Below are 27333 nucleotides of genomic sequence, written 5' to 3' on the forward strand. Positions count from 1 at the left end.
CATGCCGACATGGTCCCGTTTCATCTCACCACGATGCCACCTACTGTACCTACCGACCAACCCCGAGCCAGACATCCAACCCGACTGTAGAAAGTAAAGAGGACAAGAAAAATCCCTCACAGTCTAGCGGCCCACTCAAGCTGGTTCTGTTGCATGAACAGGCAACCTCTGTACTTGGTGGGCCTTCAGCCGGTATGATTGTATTAGTCTCTGGTCGCAGCATCTTCAGCACAGCTAGCACAGCGTGCAAAGCATGGCCCCTCCGCCGGTCCATCTTCCTTTTCGAGACCCGGCACGCCTAGTCCTCCCTCGGCAGGTGAAATTCCAATAGGAGAGAGTATGCATCAATAGAATTGGCAGTTCGGTAGTCGGTCTACCGTACTCTGTAGATACCTACAACGTACAACGTATTGAATGACATGCGTCAATTGATGTCGCTTCTAGATTCCCCTGCGAAAGACGATTAGTTTGTAAAAGCAACTACCTCTGCAGTCAACTCTACCTCTCGACGGTGGACGTGTCGAGACTACAGTGTATAACACCTCATACCCCAGAGCCATGACAACAGAACCCTCCGTTGTTCTGCCCAGCGAGCGCTTTGCTCCAAAACAGAAGCTCTCGATACTGCATGGTCCCGTCGAACCTCCCCTCGTCGATCTGAGTCTCGGCGAACTTCTAGAACTCCAGACATACCAGCATGGCACGAGAGAGTGTCTCGTCATCCCCTGGACCGGGGCACGATGGACCTACAACGACCTCAACCATCAGAGCCTTCTGCTGGCTCAGGCCCTCCTCGACATGGGGATCGGTGTAGGTGACAGGGTTGGCATCATGGCTGGCAACTGCGAGCAGTACGCTGCCATATTCTTTGCCGTCACTAGAATCGGTGCCATCCTCGTCATTCTGAACAATACATACACGTCCACCGAGGCCATATATGCCCTCAAGTTTTCTGGTACGTCCTAAATCAGCAGTGATACTCTACGCTGAAACTAACTCGCAACGTAGATTGCAAAGTCTTCTTCACCACACAACAAATCGGACGGCTCGACAACCGCCGTCTCCTCTCCGAGCTTCAGAACGAAGAGGAGAGCAGGAAACCTAGGGTGATCATCATCCGCGGCGAATCAGGGTCGTATCAGACGTACGACGACTTGATCAAGTCGAGCATTCGTCAAGACACCACCAATCTCGAGCAAGTCATGAGAAAAGTCGTACCGCACCAGGTCTGCAACCTCCAGTTCACCAGCGGCACGACCGGTCTCCCCAAAGCCGCCATGCTCACTCACCAGTAAAGTACACTCCACCGAACAACTGGCCTTCCTCACGAAAAGCTCACAGTGCGCCCGTCTAGCAACCTCGTCAACAACGCCCGCTTCATAGGCGACCGCATGCGCCTCGGCCCCTCCGACGTGCTCTGCTGCCCGCCCCCGCTCTTCCACTGCTTCGGCCTCGTTCTCGGCCTCCTCGCCGTCCTCACCCACGGCGCCAAAATCGTCTACCCGGCCGAGGTCTTTGACCCGCGCGCCACCTTTCGCGCCCTTAGAGAGGAACGCTGCACCGCCCTCCACGGCGTCCCTGCCATGTTCGACTCTCTCTTCCAAGCAGCCGACGCCGATGCCGCTGAGAAAGGCCTCGCCGAGCCCGAGTTCCCGCGCATACGAACCGGCATCGTCGCCGGCGCACCAGTGCCCCGCTACTTGATGCGCCTCATGGTCGACCGCCTCGGCATGCGCGAGTTCACCAGCAGTTATGGCCTCACCGAGGCGTCCCCGACCTGCTTTAACGCTTTTACCGACGATGCGCTGTCCCGTCGCCTCACCACCGTCGGCACCCTTATGCCCCATGCCCGCGCCAAGATTATTGACCGCAGCGGCAATGTCGTGCCCCTGGGTACTCCCGGGGAGCTCTGCATCGCCGGGTACCAGCTTTCCCCGGGGTACTGGAACAACTCGGAGAAGACCAACGAGACCATGGTCCGCGACTCGTCGGGCGTCCTGTGGCTGCACACGGGAGACGAAGCTGTGTTTGACGAAAACGGCTACTGCACCATCACGGGGCGCTTTAAGGATATTATCATCCGAGGTGCGTTCAAAACCACCATATATTTATTTTTCAATTCTTTATTGTCATTGTCTTTCTTCGTCTCATTTTATTTATTTATTTCCTTTCATTCCAGTAACTGACAGCCGGACCAAATAAAGGAGGCGAAAACATATACCCCCTAGAGATTGAGGAACGCCTCATGGCTCACCCCGCCATATCGCGCGCCATCGTCGTCGGCCTCAAGGACGACCACTACGGCGAAGTAGTCGGCGCATTCATCGAAAGGGCCGAGAACAGCCAACCCCCTGCCGACGACGAGATCCGCGACTGGGTCCGCAGGCAGCTAGGGAAGCACAAATCGCCCGCTCACATCTTCCGGCTCGGCGAAGATGGCGTCCCGGCGCATGTACCGCTGACCGGGAGCGGGAAGGTGAGGAAGTTCGAAATGGCCAAGCTGGGCGATGAGATTTTGCGGAAGAGGAAGGGGGTTTCTGCTAAATTGTAAGGAAGATGGTCATCTTAAGAGTTGGATATCTTGGGTGTATGTATGAGGACATGCGGGAATTGGGCTAGATGCTAGATAATACGGCGAAGGGAACAGTATGATGTTTTCAAACTCAGTGTAAATCTCGTTTTCTTGAATAGATTCGATCAAGTAGTATCCAATTCCTTGTTTTATTCGACATGTTAATCACCATTGGGATAGACACGAACCCGAAAGCCAAACTCCAATATACAGATCACATATAACGACTTAAAAGTGAAGCCGAAGAGTCCTACAACTTCGGAACCAAGCCAATCCGCATGCCACCGACCACCTTTTCGTTGTCGCCCAAGGGACAAAGCTGGAAGAAGCGCTCCCTCGAGCAGCGGACGAAAGCACTACGCTTATGCGGAAGATCGACAAACTTGTCGAGCCCAAAACCATGCATGAAATCGTACATGAGCACCGTGTCGTTGGTCTTCTTGGGCTCGCCCACAACAAAGCTGGTCCGCGGGTCGTCGAGGAAGAGATAGTGCATGAGGGACGACCACCAGGCGCTCACGCGATGGGGCCCGCGAAACCGCACGTCGCCGACCAGGGAATGCCGGCCGCGATCCCAGTCCTGGGCGTCGTAGTATCCTCCGAGTTTATCCTCCTATTCGCACCCAGTGTCAGTCATGGACATCCCTAGATGGATAAAGCACAGGATAGAACGAACCTTGGCCCAGTACACTTCAAAGTAGGCGAAAAAGGTGCCGTCCCAGGCGGCAAGCAAGGCGAATTGGTGCGGATCGTCATGGATCCGACGAAGATAATCGCGATGTTGCTCCAAGGTGCCCGTCTCGTTCCAGCCCTGCGAGACGCGCGGGTCGTTCTGCCACTCGTGGAAGAGACGGAGGTGCTCCTCGTTGCGGTAATTGAGACACACCATGGAGAACGTCTCGTTGAGGTGCGGAATCCAGCGGCTATACACCACCGCGCCAGGGGCAGGCTTCGCCGGGCGGATCGGGTGCCATGCCTGCTGGTGCAGAGCCGGGTTCGACGGGTCGCTGGCGGGAGTGATGGTCATGGTGTGCTGCAGCGGCGTCAAGGGGTATGACGAGAGAGGGCGCGACGGTGGTAGGGAAGAGGGCGATTCGGAGGGGAGCCAGACGGCGCGGGGACCAAATGGGGAGCCGGCGCCCTGCCAGAAGGCGCTGCGGAGGAGGACGACGGTGGTCTTGGTCGGGGTGGTTTCGGGTGTCTCCTGGCCCGCCTGCACGGGGTGGTCGATCGCCAGCAAGACGTCCTTCAGCTGCTGCCCCAGAAGGGGTGCTTCCTTGCCGCGCAGCTCCCACCGCACGAGCTCTTCTGTCGGCTGGGCATTGAAGAGGACGTAGGCGAGAAGCCATGCCTGGGCGAGGGTCGGCGGATGGGGCCCATCCCAGGAAGAGATGCAGCTGGGGGACCGTCTTGCGCGAGCCCAGGCACTGTTGTTGGAGTCTGGCGGCAGCTCGCTCGACTTGAGAAAGGTAGGCTCGGTGAAGTAGAAATCGGCATTGTGTAAGGGTTCTGGCAGGGGCTGGGAGGAACTCGGAGACTGGGTTTCACGGGGGATCAGCTGGTAGAAATGCAAGCCCCCGTCTTGGGATCTGCCAATGTATTCATCATGGCTGAAGGCTCTGCGGATGCTGTACTCGGTCAAGTAGGGGTGAGGAAGCTTGAGGAGCGTCTCGTTGGGAGACAAGCTCGAAAGAGGTGGAGGACCAGCCATGACGGATAATGATACGGATGGGCAGTGACGATGCTTAGGAGGGAGGTTCAGGGCAGCCCAGAAGGAACTGGGTAAGGGGGGAGGGAGGTGGCACAGCGAACGGTAGAAAGATTCAAAGACGACGACGACGACGACGACGGAGAGAAGGTGAGAGCTGTTCACTCGGCACACTCGAGCTACTCAATGCCCTAGATCCACCCACGTCGGTCGGTCGTGTAGGGAGGACCCTGTCGGGACATGCGGGCGCAGTTCCAAGGACCATAGGATACTTGTGGATGGTTTTTGCTTCCTCGGCTAGACATGCCATTGAACGGCGAGGAGAAAGACGGCAACGGTACCACGGAAGAGCTGTATCGTTACCCTCCATTGCCGACCCTGGCTCGAGGATGAATGTCGAAGAGGAGGATCAGGACAGAGGAGCTTCAGGGGCAGGGGTATGGTGGGGACAGGGCAAGAAAGTCGCGGTACCACAGGGGTACTTCGGGTACAACGGCGCTAGGGCGGATCAGATAACGTGACTCAGTCGCTCCACCGTGTTTTCAGTCCGTCTTCGGAGGAGATGGGAAAGATAACACTGTGTCGCTTTCTTCGGATCAGATAACTTTAGACTGGACCCACTCTTTTAGACACCGACTTTCTGGGAGGCGGATTCCAATTTCCAAGGCAGTGGGTTTCACAGCGTGTCGACGGCGTACACTCACCGTAACGTTCTAGTCGGTCAAAGATGATCAGCATGTAGGATGGCCAAGTACGTTACATGGCTATCTGTTCTCTCCACCCAGGTGGGCAGTACCCCAGGTAACAGCATGACCATTCGCCTTGCCTTGAAGGCATTGGGAGTTCCACCTGGATCCATGATGGGAAGACCGCAGTGTACTTGTGCGAAGCAGCATGACATTATCTGTGATGTATGAGAATGTGTATGTCATATGCAGGGTGATATTGGCGTGACCAGGCTATTGCTTCGGCTTTTCTTCTCCCGCTCCTTACTCCTTTCCTTTACTTGACCAAAGAAAGTCACGATAGCTACCCGTATATTAGTAGTTAATAGTCATTGACAGTATCATCCGTCATACTAGCTGTCTGTAGCTAGTTGCCTAACAAGAATCTATAAAATTGAATGTCGTACATAGGTCCTCCCGCCCCAGTGGCATGGACCTATATTTTACTGCCCGAGTAGAAAAGCGTACCGCCGCCCTGGTGTGGCCTGTCGCATTCTTTACCATCTCCTGGTCGCCTCGGCAGCGCTACCTGCACTTGCCGTCTCCCAGGGCGCGTTTTCTAGCATCAAGGTGCCATGGATTCTTCCAATCACGCCGCTACTGGCGCGCGGGTTTTCGCCAGTATCTGAGGACAATCTGCCCGCCAAACTCCTGCACCTCCCACGGCGCTCCGTTGGCTTCAGAACCTGCGCCCCGAATAGACTTTATAAGAAAAAAAAAACCGAAATATTATACGTTATGCGGATGCCTCAATGGTCGGTGGCATATCTTCTTCTGCGGCAGTCTTGCCTAATTGCATGTAATTCCAGCAAACTGCGTGACACGTCAGTATATGTTGCTCGTGGGGGCCGTCGACTTGAAAAGAAAAGACTTACTCTGAAATCCCAAATCGTCCCGGAAATACGCCTGCATCACATCCTCCCCGCTGATGGTGCCATCGGGCCCACACGCGACCGCCTTCTTCCCCACCGCCAGACCAATGACGTTCGGGAAGAAGCTGAGTTCCTGGAACTTGGCCTCATGCCTGCCCTCTCCCGGGACCTCGCCTTGGCCGCCGGCCGTGAGGATCTCGAGCATGCGCTGGTGGCAGTTGTACGCGGCGAAATGGCCCATGTGCATGGCTCCGCCGCACCGCTTGATGCCGGACCACCGGGCGGCGTCGCCGGCGACGATGTGGCGGTCGACGTTGTGCAGGCCGTCGGCGGGCTCGAGGAACAGGTTCGGCCGGATGCGCGCGTAGCCTTCCTCGTCCAAGGCGGCGGCGGGGAGGAACCCGGTCGAGGGTTTCGGCCGGGAGATGGCCATGATGACCTCGCTGGTGAGGACCTTGTGGCCGTTTGTGAAGCGCACCTCGTACCGGGCGCGGGTGGAAGGAGTGGAGGAGCAAGGAGTGGAGGTGGAGGGAGAGGGAGACGGGAGCTTGACCGTCTCGGCAACCCGGTGGCCCAGGAGGACCTCGACGCCCGTCTCGCGGAGGAGCTCGAGAGCACGCGTCTTGCATTCGTCCGGCAGGCCCTCGGAGGAGAGCAGCTGGTCGCGCGAGTGGACGAGGGTGACGTTGATGTCGGGGCGGATGACTTTGAGCTCGGCAGCCATCTCGATGCCCACGGCGCCGCCTCCCACGACGATGACTCCGTCCGGGGCGTTTGTGACGGCGTGGATGTGCTCCTCGGCTTCGAGGAGGAACTGTTTCCGCAGGAGGGATTGCGGGACCACGGGGAAGACGCGTCGGAGGCCGGACCCGACGATCATAAAGTCGTAGGAGAGCTCGAGGGGTTCCTTGGTGGCGTGGGCGAGGACGGTGGCGGCCTTTGCGGCCGTGTCGACCTTGTCGACGCTGCCTTGGACGAAGCGGACATTGGGTCGTTGGAGGGCTGGGATGTCCTGGAACCGGACCCAGGTTTTGGAGGCGTAGTCGGAGGAGACGAAGGCCATGGGGCAGCCGATCAGGTGGACTGTGGGAGCAGTTGTTAGCAGGTCTTTTTGTTGTCTGCGTTTGGACTTGTAGTGAACTTGACAAAACTTACGGAAGCCATCTCGTTCGTCGACAATGGTAATCTCAATAGGAATGCGTTTGAACTGAGGGTGGTGTTTGTAGGGCTCGTGTGACATGCGTGGAGACTGGCCATTGCAAAGGTCAAGGAGGTTGAGAGCGCTCGACAGGCCGGAATATGAGCATCCTACGATGAGGAATTTGAAAGGAGCAACGGCGTCTGGTAGAGAACCCATCTTGGCCCGCAATGAGGAGACGGAGTGGCAGAGAAAGGGTGCAGTGCAGGGGTGCTGGCGGAAACCAGATCAGCAAAGGTGAGTACTCTTTACTTCTCTTGTCCTTCTCTTCCGTTGCAGGGGTTTAACAAAGTAATAATCTTGTCTGAGAGAGATCAAGTCAAGCTGGGGGAACGAATATGAGTATGTTTGCACTGAAGAAGGGAAGGACTACGCAAACACGGGGTGTTGGTCGAGAAAAACCAGGGTGAGGGGAGTCATCGGGTCTATCGAGGCCGTCCTATTCCTGGGTACCCCATCCCGAGACAGCATCGGAAGGTCAGGCACCATTGCCGAGCTGTTATCCTTGGGCCAGACAAAGGCAGGGGGAACAATGAGGGGTGCGAAAGGGGAGGGGGGCCGATGGAGACGCATATGGGTCATGATCCCTGACAGTACAGGCGAATAGGGACAGGCTGTCCGAGTTATCAGATCCTTTCTTCCCTGGCCCTTCTCTGGGACCATCTGCAGCTCATCACGTTGCGTTTCTCGGCTCGACTTGCCTCGTTTCTCTCGACTGTTGATCACGTCCGCCTCCTTCATGTAACAAGACAGTTGAGTGCATAGGCAGTGCATGTGTCATCTTGCAGGGATGAATCGAAAGAACGAATCACTAGAGTAGTGCACCTAGAGCATGAGAATGGAGAAGTGCGCGAATTTCTTCGTTTTTTTTCTGTCATGCCGAGTTGTGTGGCCGTGGAGATGCAGAACCCTGTCCGGGCAAACGCCAAGACGATTTATCTGATCCGCAATCTCCCTCGGCCCAATTATCTGATCCGAGGACCCTGACCAAGCCGATATCGGTCGGGTTCGCTCGGAGTACCACGAAACCGGCACACGTTTGCTTTGTGTCTGCAGCTTGACGAGTTATCTGATCACACGTGTGAAGGTCATTGAGCCGAGACGCATAAATAGGTAGGATGGATACCGCCGGCGTTTGCCTTGTTTATTGATCTCGAGGTCATTCTGTTCAGAGTATGATAATTAGTATAAGTTTGGGCTCTGCGTTCCAAGGAACAAAATCGATCACCTAGGTCGAGTTCGCTTCAAAGGTCGGATTTCAGCAAAGATTGCTGCTTATTTGTAAAGAAAGATGCGCAGCCCAGTCTTGGAGTTGAGATGTGTCAATGTTGGGAATACTGACAGCATTGGGCGGGGACCTGTAATTCCGTTTCTCAGGTCACTTTTCCTCCTTCTTTCTTTTTCTTTTTTTCTTTTTTTCCCTTTTTTTTTCCCATAATGCTTACGTGTCCGGTGGCATTCCCTGTGGCGGTCACATCGTGGCTGATCGATCACATGTGTGGCTGGTACGACCGACCCAGCCATCTCACCCTGTAACCTGACAAACCAGACAACCAACCAATCACCACAGGCTTACCCCCCACGTGGGGCTCATTCCAGCCAAAGGCAAAGGCGATGGGTTACACTAAAAATGTCCGACGCACTGGGACCTGCAACTCAATTTCTTGATCTTATCACCGCCAAACACCCATGCTACGGTTCCCTTGACGCAACTGCAATTGACATCCTTCGGTGATTACTATCTCCGCTATCATCGCCCAACATAACTTACCACAGGAGCTCTCCTAGTCCCTCCTCTATCAACCAACCAGGTCGTGCCCGTTCGCTCGTTCGACTTGAAGACGCCCATCCCTCAATCGGCGACCACGACAGAGGAGGGAGCGACGGCGAGGCTCACGAACTTGAGGACTACCGCCACATTCAGGCGCAAAGAGATCACGAGGCCAAACAGGCTCGTCGAGCGGAGAAACGGTCAGAGAAACGGTGGTGGCTCCAAGAGCAAGGACAAGACGAAATGAAGTTCTCACACAGCATCCAATTCAATGCCGTCCCCGACTGGAGCAACCACTATATCGCCTATAGTAACCTGAAAAAGCTGTAAGTCATAGCCATCCCCTCGGCCTGTCAATACAAATGCCCTGTGATTCATGGACTAAGTGCCCCTCAGAATATACCAGCTCGAGAACACCGTCATCCAGCCTGCAGGCGATGCCGAGTCCCGGCCGCTTATGCACGATGAAGAGCCCGAGGACATCTTCACCCATGCCCTCGGCATCGAGCTAGAGAAGATCCGCACCTTCTATGCCAGTAAAGAAAAGGAACTTCTCGACGAGATGGCCGAGGTTCTGAGAGACGCCGGCGAGTTTGTCCATGGCCAGGATGGACACCCTGCCGACAGGTTTCACACGGACGACAGCGATGACGAGTACGACGAGGAAGAAAATACGGCCTTGGCCAGGAGGCGGACGAGCACCTCCCGCCGCGGGACCATTGCCAACCTGCTGCAGCAGTCCGTGGACAGCATAGCCGGTTCGTCCGACAGGAGATCGCTGCGTCGGCCCAGCGTCGCCATCGACGACTACGCCGAACAGTCCTACTTCCACTCGTCCACCATTATGCTCAAGAAGCGCATCACCAACATCTACGTCCAGCTCTGCGAGCTCAGGTCGTACGTGCAGCTGAACAAGACGGGCTTCCGGAAGGTCCTGAAAAAGTTTGACAAGATCATGGACAAGGACCTCCGGCCCAAGTACATGGCCGTCCACGTCGAGCCGGCGTACCCCTTCAGGGAAGAGACGATGCGCAACCTGGACGAGAACATCGCCAAGGTGGTCACGGCCTACGCCAAGCTTATGACCGACGGAGACGAGGAAGTGGCGAGGCAGGATCTCCGGTCTCACCTACGCGAGCACGTCGTTTGGGAGCGCAATACCGTCTGGAGAGACATGATTCGCATGGAACGCCGCTCCGAAGCCGCGACCCTGGGCCGCACCCTGCTCGGCGGCGACCCCATCGTTGGGAACCGAATTCTCCAAGGCGACGACGAAGTCCTCGCCAAGACCAAGCAAATCACCACTCCTTTCGGCCGACTCGTGCTGCCTCGATGGCTGGCCAACTCGGCCGTAATGACCTTGGGGCTTTCTATTGCCGTCTTTTTCATCCTCCTCTCCGTTCCTATCATGGATAGTCCCGAACAGCAAAACTGCCTGGCACTCTTGGTCTTTGTGAGCATGCTCTGGGCCACCGAGGTACGCAACTTAAATCCCGGCGTCTGGAATCTCCCTAGGATTTAGCTAACCATTTACAGGCGATTCCGTTATTCGTTACCTCGCTGATCATCCCGTTCCTCTGCGTGGTTCTCCGGGTCATCCGAGCCGATGGCGAGTCCGAGGTGAGAAGACTCGGCGCCAAAGAGGCGGCCACCTACGTTTTCGCGTCCATGTGGACCCCCGTCATCATGCTTCTCATGGGCGGCTTCACCCTCGCCGCGGCCCTGTCCAAGTGCAGCGTCGATAAGCGGCTGGCGACCATGGTCCTGAGCAAGGCAGGCACGACACCGAGGACCGTGCTCGTGGCCAACATGTTCGTAGCGGCCTTTGCGAGCATGCTCATCTCCAACGTGGCGGCTCCGGTGCTGTGCTTCTCCATCATCGAGCCCATGCTCCGGACCCTGCCCCCCAACTCCAACATGGCCAAGGCCGTCATCATCGGCATCGCGCTGGCCGCCAACATTGGGGGCATGCTCTCCCCGATTGCGTCGCCGCAAAACGTCGTGGCCATGGGCATCATGACGCCGCCGCCGTCGTGGATCCAGTGGTTCTTCATCGTCATCCCCGTCGGCGTCATCTCCCTCCTGCTCATCTGGCTGATCCTCCTCGTCGCCTTCCGGCCCGGCCGGGGTACCACCATTGCGCCGATTCGGTCCGTCAAGGAACGGTTCACGGCCGTGCAGTGGTTCGTCACCGTCATCACCATCATCACCATCGGCCTGTGGTGCGCGAGCCACCAGCTGCAGTCGGTGTTTGGCGACATGGGCGTCATTGCCATCATCCCCATCGTCATCTTTTTCGGCGTCGGCATCCTGACCAAGGAGGACTTTAACAACTTCCCCTGGACCATCATCATCTTGGCGGCCGGCGGCCTGTCGCTCGGCAAGGCCGTCAACTCGTCCGGGCTGCTACACGCCGTCACGCGCATCGTGTCGACCCGCGTGGAGGGCATGAGCTTGTATGGCGTGCTCGTGGTCTTTTCGACGCTCATCCTCATCCTCGCCACGTTCATCAGCCATACGGTGGCCGCCTTGATTATCTTGCCGCTGGTGTTTGATGTGGGCAAGAACATGGCCGAGCCGTATCCGAACGTGCTGGTCATGGCCGGCGTTCTTATGTGCAGTGCGGCCATGGGTCTGCCAACGAGTGGTTTCCCCAACATGAGTACGTTCTCCCTTTTGCCTACTAAGCCGCGTTCCCCCATATGTCTGCTGACACTTTGATACAGCCGCAATCATGAAGGAAGATCCGACAGGTCGACGATACCTGCGCGTCAAGGATTTCATCAGCACTGGCGTACCCAGCAGCATCATCACGCTTATTGTCTCGGTGACGATTGGATATGGAATCATGATGGCAGCCGGGCTAGATCCGTGAAGGAGAAGCGCATGGCGTGTCATAGCGAGGACTTTGCCAGCAAGCTGACGCGAACAAAGTGAAGCCAAGCATGTCAGGAGTATGTGTTCATAAGACTATATTGAGACTTGCATTCAACGGGGTAATGGTGGAATCTGGGGACTTGGGAATTTGGCAATTGTTTGCTTCGAGTTGTTCATTGAATATGCTGTGCTTTTACCCCTAGCCGACGTGGACGAGCTCACGGTACAAGTACCTACCTACTCTAGATAGAGATAGTGCTTAATAGAGTGTTTAGTGTCACGATCCCGTGCTATGGCGTAGCAGTTATAATATGTTTTGGGACATACCGTACACTACCTAGGTAGGTAAGGTAGGTATGCGTAGGTACCTAGCCTTAGAGTGCTTCAGTACCTGTCACGTACAGGTATGTATTGCGCGCCCTTCTATACCAGGTACCTAGTAGTTTTTGTTTCCAAGGTCGTAGATTGCTTGGCTGTTAGTTGCTGGTTGCGGTCATTGGCATCAAGTTACTTTGTACGGGCAGTAAGCACACGTAGGTACTTCGTACTTCGTACCACCGCATGGCACCGGAAGTTGTACGCTCCGACATCCGACAACTCCACTGACGTCGTCGTTCTCTCGTCTCCACTTGTTTAGCACTCACCTGAGGTAACTCCGTACCTTGGGTATTCACCTTACCTCATACCAACGACGAGATAGCTACTCGAACCGCCCGAGGCACCTTGCCTGCAACTTCCGACCTGACCTTTCCATGGTCATGACGTTGACGAAATACTTACTCATTCCTCTCAATCGCATACATTCTACGACTTTCGACCTTTGCATGAGCACATCACGAATCTAAGCTCGTGCGGTGTTGCCCGCGGTGCTGCCAGGCGCCATGCTGTCCGCATTCACAGCTCACCCCATCATCGAGCTGAAGCAGCGCGACAAGTCTAAGATTGAGACAATCCTGGCTTATGGTATACGCGTCTCTGCTTGTCATTGTATGCCTTTCGAGCTAACCTCCCGCTTTTCTCCGCCCGAGCGTCTTAGGCGATCGCATCTTGGTCGGCCTCAACTCAGGGGCACTCCGCGTCTATCGTCTGAACGAGCTCGATCCTCCTCCTGCCAGAGCCAACGGCCCATCTGCGACAAACCTACCGAACGATCCCGCTGCTGAACAACCGCCGCCCCAACCGGCGAAGAAGCCCACCGACCTGCTGCGCGAAGTGGAGAAGTTCTCGCCCAGGGCTATCGAACAGCTGGCCATCATCAAGGAGGCGAATGTACTGGTTTCCTTGTCCAACAGCCATGTCGCCCTACACGACCGCCAGACGTACGAACCCATAGAGACGCTGTCCAGGACGAAAAACGCTTCATGCTTCGCCGTCACCTCTAACATTGTCAAAGACCCTGCGACCGGCATTCCCGAAATCATCAGCCGTCTCGCCGTCGCAGTTCGCCGGCGCTTATTGTTATGGAGCTGGCACGAGAGCGAGCTCAGCGAAGATGTGGCCGAGATTACCCTGGCCGAGTCGGTACGGACAGTGACGTGGGCGAGTGCGACCAAGGTCGTGTGTGGCATGAATGCCGGCTATGTCATGGTCGACGTCCTGACGCACGAAATCCATGACATCGTCTGTCCCGAAACTAGCGCGTCCGGGGCACAAGCGAGCCGGTTCGGGGCCGCGACCAGTGCCGGCATCGGGTACATGGGGTTCGGTGGATACATGCCCAAGCCGCTGGCGGCGAAACTGGCCGATGGCGAGATGCTGCTGGCCAAGGACATCAACACGCTCTTCATTACGGAAGAGGGAAAGCCCATCGAAAAGAGGCAAATCCCATGGGTGGCCGCTCCGGATGCCATCGGGTACTCGTACCCTTACATACTTGCCCTGCAACCACCCGCGAAAGGCTCCTTGGAGGTCAGGAATCCAGACACCCTCTCATTGATGCAGACCATCGCCCTTCCCGGTGCCGCCCAGCTGCATTTCCCGCCGCCCAACGTCAGCCTGGCCCATGCGGGGAAGGGGTTCCACATCTCGAGCGAGAGATGCGTCTGGAAGATGGGCGCCACCGACTACGACTCGCAGGTCGAGGAGCTCGTGGCGACCGGAAAACTGGACGAAGCTATCAGCGTATTGAACATGCTCGAAGCCGCGCTGCTCAAAAACAAGACGGAGAGCTTGAGGGAGGTCAAAATGTCCAAGGCGGAGGTGCTTTTCAAGCAGAAGAAGTTTAGAGACTCGATGTACCTCTTCAATGACGATGGGGTCCATGCCCCCCCGGAGCGCGTCCTGAAGCTCTACCCCCCTTCCATTGCCGGGGAACTGTCGGGCTGGGAGCCTCCCCAGCAGTGTGTCTCCATCGACGAGGAACGGAGCGAGGAGGACGGAAACACGGCGAAAGCAAATGGCGAGTCGGCCCACGCAGATACCAGCGCAGAACTTCGGCCGCCATCACCGGCATCAACAGTGCGAGGTACGGGTGGCTTCGCGAAACTGTTCATGGGTGGCAGGTGGACCCATTCAGACACGGCGTCCATCTCGTCCAAAAAGCACGAAGCCGACACGGAAGAGACGGCCAGTATCAAGGATCAACACACCGATGGTGGCCAGCAACCACTCGAAGGGAAGGATCTTTCCGATGCGGTGCATGCGCTGACGGGCTACCTGGTGGGCACGCGGACTCGATTTCAACGGGTCCTCGATCCCGTCACGGGCAAGCTGAAGCGGACCGACTCCAACGGCTCGACCGAAGAGGCCTTGAAAACCTTGATGTCGACCAACCACGACGAGTCGGACCAGCAGCTCGAGGAGGAGCTCCGGGAAACGTTCCGGCTGGTCGACACCTCCCTGTTCCGCGCGTACATGTTCCAACTGCCCCAACTGGCAGGCTCGCTCTTCCGCATTCCCAACTTCTGCGACCCGGATGTCGTCAACGAGAAGCTCCTCGAGCACAGCCGGTTCACCGAGCTGGTCGATTTCTTCTACGGCAAGAAGCTCCACTCCCAGGCCCTCGACCTCCTCAAGAGGTTCGGCGCCGCCGAGAAGCCGGACGACGCGGCTCCGGCATTGCACGGGCCCCAGCGCACCGTGGCGTACCTGCAGAGCCTGCCGCCGTCGGAGATTGACCTTATCCTGCAGCATTCCAAGTGGGTGCTCGAGGCGGCCCCGGATCTGGGCATGGAGGTCTTCTTGGCCGACTCGGAGAATGCCGAGACGCTCCCCCGGGACCGCGTGGTGGCATTTCTAGGGGGGATTGGCGCAGTGTTGCAGATCCGATATCTGGAGCATGTCATCGGGGAGCTTAACGACGCGACCCCCGAGTTTCACAACCTTTTGTTGGAGCTGTACATCAAAGAGCTCAAGCGAGACGAGCGTGACCAAGAATGGGAAGATACGATGGGACGTTTCCTGTCCTTTTTGAGACGGAGCCGGGAGTATAGCCTGGGGAAGGCTTTCCAACTCCTTCCCAGGGACGGTATGTTGATCCCAGCCCTTCAATACTGCGGGTGGTAGCAGGCTTAGCTGACACTGTCGAACAAGATGCTGGCTTCTACGAGGCACGGGCAGTGGTCCTGTGTAACATGGGATCGCATAAGCAGGCTCTGGAGATATACGTCTTCAGCATGAAGGATTACGCGAAAGCAGAAGAGTACGTTTCTCTATTCTTGATATGAAACGTGTCATCCTAACAATTCCCAGATACTGCAACAAAATTCACCGAAACGACGGCTCTAGACCATCCTCTCCAGACGGCGTGCGGCCGACGCCGTTGGACGAAGCGGATGAAGGGGTACCGTCCATCTACCACACCCTCCTGTCGCTCTACCTAGCCCCCCCGCCGCCTCACGAGAGGGCCCTGGAACCGGCCCTCGACCTCTTATCGAAACACGGCTCGCGCCTCCCCGCCGCGTCCACGCTATCCCTGATCCCAGACAGTCTCCCGGTAGACCATCTCGAATCGTTCCTCCGCAGTCGCCTCCGGTCCGCCAACAGCCTCGTCAACGAGTCGCGGATCCTGGCCGGCTTGCGGGCGACCGAGTACATCGCCAGCCAGGCGCTGCTGCTCGTGGGCGACGGCATCCCGGGCGGCCAGGGGGGGCGGAACAGGCGCGTGGTCATCACGGAGGAGAGGTTGTGCGGAGTGTGCCACAAGCGGCTCGGCGGCAGCGTGGTGGCGGTGCTGCCGGATAATGCGGTGGTCCATTACGGATGTCTGCGCAGGGCGTCTTCGGCGCACAGGTCGGAGGCTGCCAAGGCGGGTAACTGGGCCCGCGTGCAGACGTGACGGTTCGGACGTTGAGGTGGTGGCGGGTGGGTGGCGTTGTGACGGGAAAGTTGAAAGTTCGTGTAGTATGGTGGGGAGAAGCAGGCACGCAGGTTCCCCTTTGTTGACTGCATATTCGAAAGGGCGTTCTCTTTCTTTGTCTCTTTATGGGGAAATCTGCATTTGCATAGGGCATCATGGCCTGGGTTTTTGGTGGTGGAAGATGCACTTTGTTATAGCAATACCCAGTCCCTTTTTTTTTACTCGGTGGCAGTCGTATGTCGGCAATGATATGGCCCTTTCGTTAGACCAGTCGGATTCTTTTCCTCCGTACTTGATCTTTCCTCGTGTATCTTGTTTGTCCCATGTATAGTGCGTCTTTTAATTTTCATCCTCGACCACTTCCTCGCCGTAGTTCTCTTCTTCCTTTGCGTCGTCCACGCCCGTTTGTGCCGAGACAGCCCGCGCCTTGTCTTCCTCCATCCGCTGGGTGAGCTCGCGGTTGACGTCGTCCTGGATTTGGGCGGTGGCGCGCCGCAGAGCGGCCAGGTATGTCGTCTTGTCGTCGACGCTGGAGGTGGGCGGGGCTGGTATTTGGCTGTGGAGGCGGAACGAGTCGTGAGGGGTTTTGTAGGATGCCGAGAGAAGCATGATGTGCTCTCCGGGTTTGTTGGTAACTTGACCTGCTGACACCATGGCGTCGAATGGGGAGAATGGGTTTAATGAGGAGCTGGTGGTTTATTGTGTTGGCGATCTGAAGACCATGAATATCTGTTCGTAGTGAGGGGTGACTGTCGGATATGGGTACGGAGAAACTTGTAGTCTTGGGGTACTTTGTAAGTGATTACTAAGAACCGGGTCATGTGACGTAGTCCTGCCTTCCTACCCGAGGTGGGAACGACGCCCAAGACTACTCCTTCCAATAACAGTGAAACGCATCTGTCTTCCATCTCTCTTGGTCCTTTCTGACCGCATTGATTTCCATTCCCAGAACGACCAGAGCAGAGTGCTGCCGCGGGCTGGCCAGATTGGCTAGTTCGGCCGCTCGTACTCTGGCGGTCTGCGTGGCTACAACGCATCCCTCTGCTATGGAGGCGAGGCGTAAGAGTATGATGGCTCCGATGAACCAGGCCAGCTTGGATGAAAAGATGAAATTAATAATACTGGAAAGATTCCTCGCCTCATATTGGTATCAATTTCCCCGGACCCATCATCGTTACTATCTCATCGGTCCATATGAGTCGTGCTCAACACGAGCGCAAACACGATGGCCGCGACAATGAAATACGAATATCAACTGCAAGATGTGGAACCAGCACCCTGTCGATCTGTGCTTCTCCTCCCACCTATTGTTAGCCCCTGGTGGCAGGAGAAGTCCATATTGCCAAAGGATATAAAAACGACCTTGAAGCTTAACAGCCCGACTCCCAAGGCTCCGTCTACACTGCCTCATCGCCAAGTGCTTACTTTGTAGGCCACAAGGCGACCGATGACGATCATGAAGATGTTTCGATATGAATTCTATTGGATACAACGAGTTGACTGTGTACTATTGCCCATCTGACTGCCACTGACCTTCCTTCTCCACTAGGCATCATCCTATATATCTCTCGGTCAAGCCTCCCGTCTCACCTTACTCTACCGTCAAGGGTTCTCTGAGCGAGGTTTTTCGAACGTAGATGAAAAGAGGAGCCCTTGGGGATCGAACTGCAACCACAAGCATTCGCTAAAGTTGCAGGCCCACCTGCATAGATCGGTGCTATGACCGTCGTCTATGGCCCTGACCCTGATTCCGTCCGGCTTTCTTTCCCGAGGCATCAACAGTCAGATGCTCTCCACCCATGTGTAGTGCGTCAGCCTCGCCCGTTAGGCCTGGGCCATACACTTCGCAACGCGACCATCTCGTACGGCGCAAGCCCGATGATGCCAATGCCACACCTTGGAGGGACGTTCTTGGTCTGTCCTTCTAAACAATATTAATAGTCATGATACCTTAGGGCATATTACCGGAAAATAAGGAATACGATTCTCTATCACGAGGACATCGAGGTTCTCAACATACATCTGACGGAGGCAGGATGACATATGACGGTGGCTTCAGCCACAAATTACTTAGAATGATTCCCAGGGAACTAACCACCTAGAACCATTGCGACAATGAGGTATGTGCGCCTCGTATCCAAGTAGGGACGCCAGACTCCTGGTCCCTGGTCCTCAAAACCATCCGTCCCCCACCCCGTACGCCGTACGTGGGCCAGAACCAGTTTGAATGCGGCACCTGAAGTCCCAGAAAGTTGTTGCAATCAGTTATTCCACTCCTCGCGAACTGCCTTGAACAAAAGTCAAAAGACCACAAGGACCACCATTCTCTTCCCGACAAAAGATGTACCGTGAAGCACAATGGGCCGGCTCGGCCTTGGCCGCTGCACTTTTCTTCGCCGTCACCGATGCAGCGGTTGTCATTCGCGCCGCCGTTCTTCCCGACGCAGTCAAGCTCATGGGCAAGGCGATGCCAGACGATATCATCAGTTTGCAGTTCAGCCTGAAACAGCAGAACATCGATCAACTCGAAACGCGCCTGCGGGCTGTCTCGGATCCATCCAGCCCAGAGTACGGCCAATACATGTCAGAGTCTGAAGTGAACGAGTTCTTCAAACCCAGAGACGACTCGTTTGCTGAAGTCATAGATTGGGTCGCCGCGTCGGGCTTCCAAGACATACATCTCACCCCACAGGCGGCGGCAATCAACCTAGCAGCAACAGTCGAGACGGCGGACCAGCTGCTTGGGGCCAACTTTTCATGGTTCGACGTAGATGGAACGCGGAAGTTGAGGACTTTGGAATACACCATACCGGACAGACTGGCTGATCATGTCGACCTAATCAGCCCGACGACATACTTTGGTCGGGCGAGACTGGACGGACCTCGCGAAACCCCCACCCGCCTCGACAAGCGGCAGCGGGACCCTGTTGCCGACAAGGCTTATTTTCACCTCAAGTGGGACAGGGGGACGTCCAATTGCGACCTGGTCATTACGCCGCCGTGCCTAGAAGCGGCCTACAACTACAAGAACTACATGCCCGATCCGAATTCGGGAAGCCGCGTCAGCTTCACCAGTTTTCTGGAACAGGCAGCGCAACAGTCGGACCTGACAAAGTTCCTTTCCCTCACGGGCCTAGACCGGCTTCGGCCACCGTCGTCGAAACCCGCAAGCTTCGACACGGTGCTGATCAACGGCGGGGAAACCCACCAGGGCACCCCACCGAACAAGACGTCCGAGGCGAATCTGGACGTGCAGTGGCTCGCGGCCGTGATCAAGGCAAGGCTTCCGATAACGCAGTGGATCACCGGCGGACGGCCCCCCTTCGTGCCGAACCTGCGCCTGCGCCACGAGAAGGACAACACCAACGAGCCCTACCTCGAGTTCTTCGAGTACCTGGTCCGACTGCCCGCCAGGGACCTCCCGCAGGTCATCTCCAACTCGTACGCCGAAGACGAGCAGACAGTCCCCGAGGCGTACGCGCGCCGGGTTTGCAACCTGATCGGGATCATGGGCCTGCGCGGCGTGACGGTGCTGACGGCGAGCGGGGATTCGGGCGTAGGAGCGCCGTGCCGGGCCAACGACGGGTCCGACCGGTTGGAGTTCTCGCCGCAGTTCCCGACTTCGTGCCCTTACATCACCGCCGTGGGCGGGACGGAAGGCTGGGACCCGGAGGTGGCGTGGGAGGCCAGCTCGGGCGGGTTCAGCCACTATTTTCTCCGGCCGTGGTACCAGGCCAACGCGGTGGAGAAGTACCTCGACGAGGAGCTGGACCCGGCGACGCGGGCGTACTACGATGGGAACGGCTTCGTGCAGTTCGCGGGGAGGGCGTACCCGGACCTGTCGGCCCACAGCTCGTCCCCGCGGTACGCCTACATTGATAAGCTCGCGCCGGGTTTGACGGGCGGGACGTCGGCCTCGTGCCCGGTGGTGGCGGGCATCGTTGGGCTGCTGAACGATGCGCGGCTCAGGCGGGGACTGCCCACCATGGGGTTCATCAACCCTTGGCTATACACGAGGGGATTTGAAGCCTTGCAGGACGTCACGGGGGGCCGGGCCTCGGGGTGCCAGGGGATCGATTTGCAGAGAGGGACACGGGTGCCGGGCGCTGGGATAATTCCGTGGGCATCGTGGAACGCAACCCCAGGTGAGTCTACTCCGAATGCAGTCTTGTCTTTCAGAGGATAGCTGTGAAGATCTGTTGGCTGACGGCTTTTCTCTTTACCAGGCTGGGATCCGGCTACAGGACTCGGGTTGCCAGATTTTTGGGCCATGAGAGGACTGGCTCTGGGACGGGGTACTTGATCATAAGACCATCGACGATGGATCTGGGTGAAGGATGATTCTCAATATCGTTTCTCAATATCGTTAATGTTGTATTACAGGACCATTAAGATGCGGAAGGGCAAGCAGCCGGCTGGCTCATAAACCCATAGACAACTACCATCTGGTCCACGTCCATGACCCCCCAAACATGAGTAATAGGTGGCATTGGAAGCACCGGTGATACAACTAATGTCTCAATATCGAGGTAGGAGGTAATAAGGTCAGCTCTATGTTAAAGGTATCAGATCTTATCAAGGCATCGAAGCATAGTACCTAGGTAATACGGTCGTCAGACATTGTCGGGTAAGCACTTGGGGGTATAAGGCTCAAGATTATATTATCGCGATAGCCACGACCATAACGACCATAACGACCAACGACCATAACGACCAACGACCATAACGACCAACGACCATAACGACCAACGACCATAACGACCAACGACTATAACGACCATAGTAACCACGACTCCGCTCCCACCGCTTTAATCTCGTTCGCTATTGGATCCGCTGCCCTTTCTGCCCGAGGAAGACGAGCTGCGCCTCTTACTGCTGCTACTCGCATCCGAAGGTGGCGGGCGGGACTTTGCTATCGCGGAAGCCCTCTTCCTGTTCTCTTCCAGAAGCGTATCCAAGGAGGCCCGGATTTCACTTAGCCGCCTGTCCTTTCCCCAGTCGATAATATTCCGCACGTACTTGCGGAACTGGATATAGTGTTCAGGATCCTGAAGCAAGAAGCCCCTGATTTTTCGCATATAAATATCAAGATCGTCATGCTTCCAAGAAATAAAAAGTCGGGCTTCGCTGCCGTTCATGGCGATACTAAACACGGCGCTGTTGATGGGGCGAACTTCATCGCTCTTGCACTCCCTGAGCTGGCGGTTAAGCCGTTCGGCAATATTGATGCAGGTTGCAGAGCCACCAAGGCACTGATTGGTGGCCACCCAGAGACTGCCAGTTCCGCCGGGACCATCTCCCTTGAATTCGATGACGAAAAATGGGCATAATAGGCCCTGGCTGTTGGCCGACAGTGCATCACCCATAGAGACGATCTGGGGTAGTTGCCCAGGGAATGCCGCGTCTCTGTACCCGTATGTTACATCGGGTATTGGTCTGCTGACTTGGACGATTGATACAGCACTAGGAACGGCGTGCTTGAATATTGGCTGTTTATCGCTCCGTCTCAGGCTCTCTGTCACCCCGGGATTGGGAAAAATGGTGGAGCGGAAATAATCCTCCACGTTCGGTTCTTCGCCCTCCATCTCTAGTGCATGTAAACTCGCGTCGTGCCGTACTTGATCCAGCGTCGGACCCGGGGAGTCGCGATCCTTGCCAACTTCACGAACAAGGTCGGCAATGTCGCTAGGGAATGCATTGCTGCTGTTGTCCAAGCGAATGCCGTTCAGAGCTAAATTCCGACTCCGGTAGAACGGGTCCTCAACTAGAGTCTTCGCTGACGATCGGCCAGAGCCAGTGACGCGCGACTGCGTGGCGGATGCAGTGTCTCTTGCTTGATACGAACGGGATCCCGACGAAGCTGGCGTCGGCGGTATCGCAAACCCGTCGGCATCTCGTGCACGAACCATCTCGGCAGGTGCTGATCTCGTGAGTTGTCTTGAGATGGGACGGTCGTCCGACCGTTGAAGATGGTTATCTGATCTACAACGTTTCTCCCGTTGCTTTCCAATAGTCTCGAGCCACTCAGAAATGCGGGTGTAGACAGAGTGGGAGCCAGGATCCGGATGGACAGTGTCGACGTAATCTTTGAGGAACGACGGGCATGGACGCCTGGGCGCCGGCTGCTGTAATGGTATCTGGACAAGCTTCTCCATTAGCAGCGGACATAACGGCTAGACATTATTGCTGTACCTTCTCTGGCTGCTCCACACAATGCTCTTCGAGTTGATGAGCGTCGGACTGATGATCCAGTCGCGCTTTTTTGGCAGGGAGCGGATCGATATCGAGCGTGCTGTCCAGTTTCCTCTTCACCTGGTTCAGATGAGGGGGCTTGGTGATTGCTTCGTTCATGGTGTAGAAAACGACGGGGGACCAAGGGTATTTTATGGACGTCGAGGTCGACGGCGAAGGGCGTGACGCCGGTTGGAACGGCCTCCAATGTAGGCCGGCCGGAAAGTAGGTCTGTCGGTTCGAATTCTGCGTGAGACGTTGGTCGGTGTTGGCAGTGGCCTTCGGTGGCTTAAAAGAGAGGCGTTGGGTATCACAGGAAGGAAGATGTGCTGGCGGTTCGGAACGATGGCCTTCGGTGGCTTGAAAGAGAGGCGTTGGGTATCACAGGAAGGAGAATGTGCTGGCGGTTCGGAACGATTGGCCTTCGGCGGCGTTCTTCAACCATATCACACGCCTGCACTTAAGCGCGCGTGTTACCGCGTTTTTTAGGCTGACGCTGCAGGCCAAGTACAGGTTTGATTTGATTGGAAGACACGCTGCCTGTCCACCAGGCTACCACTGAATGGACTGTCCGTTGGTTTGCAAAACATGCAACCCTACATATTCGTAGTGTAAAGAGCACGTACTGCCTGTTAGAGAAACGAGCTGCATGTGCCAAGGCAAGCGCCGAACATAAGGTCGGGTCGGGGTCAGCCCCATTTCAATTTTCGACTTGGGAGCGGGTGAGGTTGTTAGACCCTAGTCCCGTCAACTGGGGCCTGCTCTTCCGTTGTAAAGAATAGAAAGTATTTTCAGAGTGGTAATCATAACTAAGAGATGGCATGGCTGGTGTGCATCCGTAGTTGAGTTGGTGATGGTTGATGGATGCGATGCCACTCACCAGCGCATAGAGTCGAAACAAACGACCACGCTAGTTGGCATGGCCCCGCCCTTTATAGAAGTGCATGTATATGAAGTACTTCGTATGTACAGGTCCTGATATAGACACATCCTACCACATACCAGCCGCGCGCCTGATAGTTAATCCAGCCGATCAATCCAGTAGAGACACGGCTTGACAGTAGTTAATCAATATATACGAACGCTATTTTATATAAATATGTTAATGGTTGGATTCATCGTCTTGGTCAGATTGACTGGCGGGCGCGAGGCCGGTATGTGGGTCCTAGCACGTCTGGTGTTAGCAGCTAGAGCGGAGTCGGAATAACCCATTGCCCTAGTCGGAATAACCTCGTCTATAATTCATTACTAATTCCTAGTTAAAAACGTCGAGTGTTGATTAGAAGGGATTAGCCTATATTCCGTTTAGAGTGTACAGACATTGTAGTCCTGCACTTCAAGTGTACATAGTTACGTTGTATATCTAGGTAGCTAGAAAGAACGACCGTCTTCTCACGTGCTTTCCCTCTTTATTGCGACCTTCCTACCTATGTAACACCTCCAACATTCCGTCTCACTTTGGACGCATACGCCAACTGCCGCCACGATATCTAACCTCAGCATCGTTGTGTATGCGTTTGCCGCCCGGCAGTCAATTGCCTGCGCGCCCCGCCCGTGACCTGAAACACAGACGAGCAGAGCTCTCCCTCGAGGAAGAAGATGTGACAGATCCCTAACGAACCCATGACAATGCACCCAACACAACCCTCACGACCCCCGCCCCGCGCACCTGGCAGCTTCAGTCCCTTGCCGAGATCAGCTTCCAACTCGTCATCCGCCATGGCGCCACAGCGCCCGCGCCCTCCACCCCGTGTCGATTCCGAGACGGGCGAGGACAATGCCTCCTTTCATGTCGCTAGGCAACGTACGCAGCTCACTGCCCAGCCCAACTCGAACCCGACGAACCTCCAGAACTTCTCCCGTCCGACCGCGCAACGGCTGCAAGGCAACGGGGAGCCGACCCCCGCCGCCGGTCGCACGTCGAGTCCCCTAACCAAGGGCCGCCATCACTCGAGGAAACACAGTCATACCCAAGGCCGCTTCGAGCCCACCCTCCCTTCGACAAGCACATCGAACCTATCACAGGTTGGCATGAACCAGACCCCAACGCCCACCCGCCCACAGAGCCCGGCGCTCACGGCTAGTCAGATTGCCGCCCAGGCCGCCTTCCAACACCAAAACAACGCCAACAACGCCAGGCAGCGTTCACAAACCGTGCCTCCCCCCGTAGATGGCAACGGCATTGGAAACGACGGCAGCAGAAGGGGCAGCTCGGGTAGAGGTCCGTTGAGCCCACCCATGCTCAGCTTGACGGAAGCGAGTGCCCCGCGAGAGACCGGCTTTGGGAACCAGGGATACCACAATGGTCTGCTGGGGAGCTATTCGGCTGCGGCCGCCACAGCTGCGAACGCCGCGTACCCCAGGTCGGGACAGACATCACCCAGTCTACCGCAGCCGCAGTCGCAGTCGCAAGCCCCATCGCAGTCGCAGTCGCAGTCTCAGCCGCACCCTCATCCTCACCATTCACCGATCCCTTCACCCACCCACACGCTCGCCGCCGTCCCCGAGGCGGCCCGGCCAGCCAAGCCCGAAAAGGAAAAATCCAAGGTCAAGCTGTTCTCGCGGCCGAGTAAAATCGTCACCAAAATCGATCCCAAGGAAAAGCCCATGCCCAGTCCGGGCAAGATCGGATCGGCTCTCGCCTCACTGCAGCGGGGCAACTTCAGTACCACCAGCCTCGTCGACCCGAGCAGCCACTCCCTCTACACCATGAACAACTCGTCTTCTGCCACCATTCGACCCATCGATTCCGCCGGCGAAAGAGAGGGCAGAGAGAGAGAGAAGGAGAAGGAGAAGAAACATAACTTTTTGTCTCGCCAGAAACACAAGCTCAAGGACGATTACCATCTGCCCCTGTCGTCAGCAGCGAGCAATTCCAAGCCCACCGATCCGAGCGCCCCCACGAGCCTATACAGCTTCAACGTCCCCTCTAGCCCCGTGCCATCGAGCGGCTCCTTCACCAAGGTCCGGAAAGACAAGAAGCAGGAGAGGTCGGAGAGCCGGCTAGATGGCGAGTCGCCCTTCTCGACCGAGTGGTCGGGCCCGGGAAGTCTGACCAACTTGGGGAACCACTCGTCCGCTCATCTCCTAGACCCCATCGATTCCAGCAAGTACGGGCTCAACAGCATGGCTCTCGACGATGCCTGGCCATACCTGAAAGCAAAGATGCTCGTCATCTTCGAAGGCGAGGACCTGCGCCAGCCGGTGGAAGACTTCAACCGGCTCGTCACCCTCCACATACAATACTGTATCCAGCGGCGGTCACCTACCATCATAGTGGACGACTTTCGCGAACTTTTGACCACGGGCTTTACGTCCCTCGACCAGTCTCTGCGGCGGACCCAGGAAGACAAGTTCATCCGCGCCCTGGTCGAGATGTGGCTCGTCACCTACACCTCCATCCTCCCCTATCTCCAGGCCGTCTTCCTGCCGCTCGACCTCGAGTTCTCCGGCTGCGGCTCCCTCATGACCCCCGAGCAAGCCCGCGATTTCTGGGGCGGCGTCATTGCGGGCGATGCCTCCGACGTCAGTCCGGCGTCCTCGGTCCTCGACGTTCGTCGGCTGGTCCTCGCCGCTTTTCGCGACATTGTCATCCTTCCCCGCTACGAGACCCTCAAGACCATTTTCTCTCGCCTATCGCTCGAATTCCTCCCCTCTACGTTTGCGCAGATGGCCCTGTCCTCCCCACCGCCCGACTACGCCGCCGCCTTCTCCACCAGTCCCGCCACCCACGCCTCTGATCTCAGCGGCATGATGCGTCCCGGGACGGCCATGAGCCTCGACCCGTCCGTGGCGAGCTACGGGTCCTCCTCGACGACGCTCTTCGGCGACGGCGGAAGCGTCGCCGGCTCCCACAGCGCCGCGAGCCGCAGCCGCGCCATCAGCAATGTCAGCTTCGCCAGCGGCGGGAGCGACGGCCAGCTTCGCCCCTTCACGCCGTCGTCCATGGGACACCAGCACCAGCAGTCGTTCCTGGGCAGCGTGCGGGAGCAGAACGTCGAGGACTCGAAGCAGGTCACGGAGATGGTGGGGCGGATGCTGCAATGCATGAGCATCCTGGCCGGCGTCGGCGTTGCGGGTGACGACCGGAGCGACGAGGCGAACAAGAAGATGGAGGAGCTGTGCCGGCTTCTCAAGCTCAACTGGCTCGGCCGCGGCCGCACGGGACGGAACAGGAGGGGAATCGTCGGCGGGAGGGTCAAGAGGGACGTGGCTCAAGAGTCCGTTTCGGAAGCACTGAGGGTCTCGTAGGCCGGTCGGTTGCCTAGCCGAGGAAGAAACGAAATGGAGCACAGGAACAAGGGGGATTATGGCTGGGCATTTGACGAGTTTACGACATTTGTTTTCCATGTTTTTTAGTACACCGTTGACAAAGGGCCGGCGCAATGGGTGTCCAGGGCGCAAGGTTGGGAGAATGTGAATAGGAACATGGAGTTTACGAGGTGAATACAGCAGTGGTTGCTGGGCACAAGGCTTGCTTTTCTGGTCAAGGATTCGAGGAGTGATATACCTAATACAACTCAACGCGTCATGCCCTAAATAGACGCGATGAGGGATACAAGGCAGGCTTAAAGTGTGACGTCGCTTCGACGGTGATGCGTTATTTCACGACACAAGCTACTGGCAAGGCCAAGATATGAGGACAGGAAATCATGGTTGAGAACCAAAGTTATATTGATGGAGAGAAGCATAATCTATGGAATGAATAGAATAAAAACAGGTCAAGGTAAGCCTTCGCCTTTCACAAAATACCAGCGAGGGTTCCTATAAAGATATGCCTGGTTAGCTCTACTCGAACAAATATGAATTCGAAGTAATGGAAAACAAGCACAGGTTTGCTAAATCAGACATCCAAAGGAAGGATTGTGTCCCTCATTTACCCCAGGTTTTGGCTCGTTAGGGGCTCGAGTGGAAACTGCGAATGTTCGAAATTTTTCATCATGCAAGGGTCGCGAAGATAAGAAACGAAAAGAGATATAGAACTGACCTGATGAGAATTTGCGCAGTCAAAAAAGACTGGAGGTTTTGGTTAGTTTCGAGACAGGTTGTGTAGCAAGCACATGGAAGCAATGCCCCAAGGCA

At 56.4% G+C, this 27333-nt stretch overlaps 12 protein-coding genes across 12 annotated transcripts; 6 read left to right on the top strand and 6 right to left on the bottom strand.

The window, feature by feature from the left end:
* Positions 1-558: 558 nt before the first annotated feature.
* Positions 559-2551, top strand: ACRALDRAFT_2111180 (uncharacterized protein; the record flags this gene model as incomplete). The annotated part of the gene is made up of 4 exons (XM_071023509.1): positions 559-955; positions 1009-1291; positions 1355-2085; positions 2205-2551. 4 exons carry the CDS (start codon positions 559-561, stop codon positions 2549-2551), a joined length of 1758 nt encoding a protein of 585 aa, XP_070872773.1.
* A 271-nt stretch (positions 2552-2822) lies between these two features.
* On the bottom strand, positions 2823-4283 carry ACRALDRAFT_1071843 (uncharacterized protein; the record flags this gene model as incomplete). Its single annotated transcript, XM_071017903.1, has 2 exons — positions 2823-3185; positions 3249-4283. 2 exons carry the CDS (start codon positions 4281-4283, stop codon positions 2823-2825), a joined length of 1398 nt encoding a protein of 465 aa, XP_070872774.1.
* Positions 4284-5137: 854 nt separating this feature from the next.
* ACRALDRAFT_1065037 (uncharacterized protein) lies at positions 5138-7445 on the bottom strand. The gene is made up of 3 exons (XM_071017090.1): positions 7033-7445; positions 5881-6960; positions 5138-5818 (listed from the first exon to the last, which is right to left on the bottom strand). Exons 1-3 carry the CDS (start codon positions 7232-7234, stop codon positions 5742-5744), a joined length of 1359 nt encoding a protein of 452 aa, XP_070872775.1. The 5' UTR covers positions 7235-7445; the 3' UTR covers positions 5138-5741.
* Positions 7446-7946: 501 nt separating this feature from the next.
* ACRALDRAFT_1094561 (uncharacterized protein) lies at positions 7947-8669 on the bottom strand (the record flags this gene model as incomplete). The annotated part of the gene is made up of 4 exons (XM_071019729.1): positions 7947-8433; positions 8521-8537; positions 8570-8612; positions 8659-8669. 4 exons carry the CDS (start codon positions 8667-8669, stop codon positions 8334-8336), a joined length of 171 nt encoding a protein of 56 aa, XP_070872776.1. The 3' UTR covers positions 7947-8333.
* A 420-nt stretch (positions 8670-9089) lies between these two features.
* ACRALDRAFT_1010593 (uncharacterized protein) lies at positions 9090-11712 on the top strand (the record flags this gene model as incomplete). Its single annotated transcript, XM_071014714.1, has 4 exons — positions 9090-9172; positions 9243-10323; positions 10383-11508; positions 11573-11712. Coding segments are annotated over 4 exons (2430 nt in total), but the record flags the coding sequence as incomplete, so codon positions are not given.
* A 698-nt stretch (positions 11713-12410) lies between these two features.
* Positions 12411-16732, top strand: ACRALDRAFT_1065035 (uncharacterized protein). The gene is made up of 4 exons (XM_071017089.1): positions 12411-12686; positions 12760-15189; positions 15255-15363; positions 15414-16732. Exons 1-4 carry the CDS (start codon positions 12605-12607, stop codon positions 15997-15999), a joined length of 3207 nt encoding a protein of 1068 aa, XP_070872778.1. The 5' UTR covers positions 12411-12604; the 3' UTR covers positions 16000-16732.
* Positions 16360-17163, bottom strand: ACRALDRAFT_212218 (uncharacterized protein; the record flags this gene model as incomplete). The annotated part of the gene is made up of 4 exons (XM_071023842.1): positions 16360-16708; positions 16741-16825; positions 16906-17113; positions 17143-17163. 4 exons carry the CDS (start codon positions 17161-17163, stop codon positions 16360-16362), a joined length of 663 nt encoding a protein of 220 aa, XP_070872779.1.
* On the top strand, positions 16913-17978 carry ACRALDRAFT_1065033 (uncharacterized protein). The gene is made up of 2 exons (XM_071017088.1): positions 16913-17085; positions 17150-17978. Exon 2 carries the CDS (start codon positions 17246-17248, stop codon positions 17450-17452), a length of 207 nt encoding a protein of 68 aa, XP_070872780.1. The 5' UTR covers positions 16913-17085; positions 17150-17245; the 3' UTR covers positions 17453-17978.
* Positions 17979-18007: 29 nt separating this feature from the next.
* Positions 18008-18565, bottom strand: ACRALDRAFT_2037053 (uncharacterized protein; the record flags this gene model as incomplete). Its single annotated transcript, XM_071020822.1, has 1 exon — positions 18008-18565. A coding segment is annotated over one exon (228 nt), but the record flags the coding sequence as incomplete, so codon positions are not given.
* On the top strand, positions 18008-20507 carry ACRALDRAFT_2126631 (uncharacterized protein). Its single transcript, XM_071023918.1, has 2 exons — positions 18008-20165; positions 20247-20507. Exons 1-2 carry the CDS (start codon positions 18362-18364, stop codon positions 20321-20323), a joined length of 1881 nt encoding a protein of 626 aa, XP_070872782.1. The 5' UTR covers positions 18008-18361; the 3' UTR covers positions 20324-20507.
* Positions 20508-20564: 57 nt separating this feature from the next.
* Positions 20565-22598, bottom strand: ACRALDRAFT_1077331 (uncharacterized protein). Its single transcript, XM_071018624.1, has 2 exons — positions 22213-22598; positions 20565-22157 (listed from the first exon to the last, which is right to left on the bottom strand). The coding sequence occupies exons 1-2, from the start codon at positions 22369-22371 to the stop codon at positions 20829-20831; spliced, it is 1488 nt and encodes a 495-aa protein (XP_070872783.1). The 5' UTR covers positions 22372-22598; the 3' UTR covers positions 20565-20828.
* A 1164-nt stretch (positions 22599-23762) lies between these two features.
* Positions 23763-24803, top strand: ACRALDRAFT_1094557 (uncharacterized protein; the record flags this gene model as incomplete). The annotated part of the gene is made up of 2 exons (XM_071019728.1): positions 23763-23781; positions 23822-24803. A coding segment is annotated over exon 2 (927 nt), but the record flags the coding sequence as incomplete, so codon positions are not given.
* Positions 24804-27333: the final 2530 nt, after the last annotated feature.

Source organism: Sodiomyces alcalophilus, assembly GCF_042370955.1.
Source record: "Sodiomyces alcalophilus JCM 7366 unplaced genomic scaffold ACRALscaffold_7, whole genome shotgun sequence".
In the NCBI taxonomy this organism is placed as follows: domain Eukaryota; kingdom Fungi; phylum Ascomycota; class Sordariomycetes; order Glomerellales; family Plectosphaerellaceae; genus Sodiomyces; species Sodiomyces alcalophilus.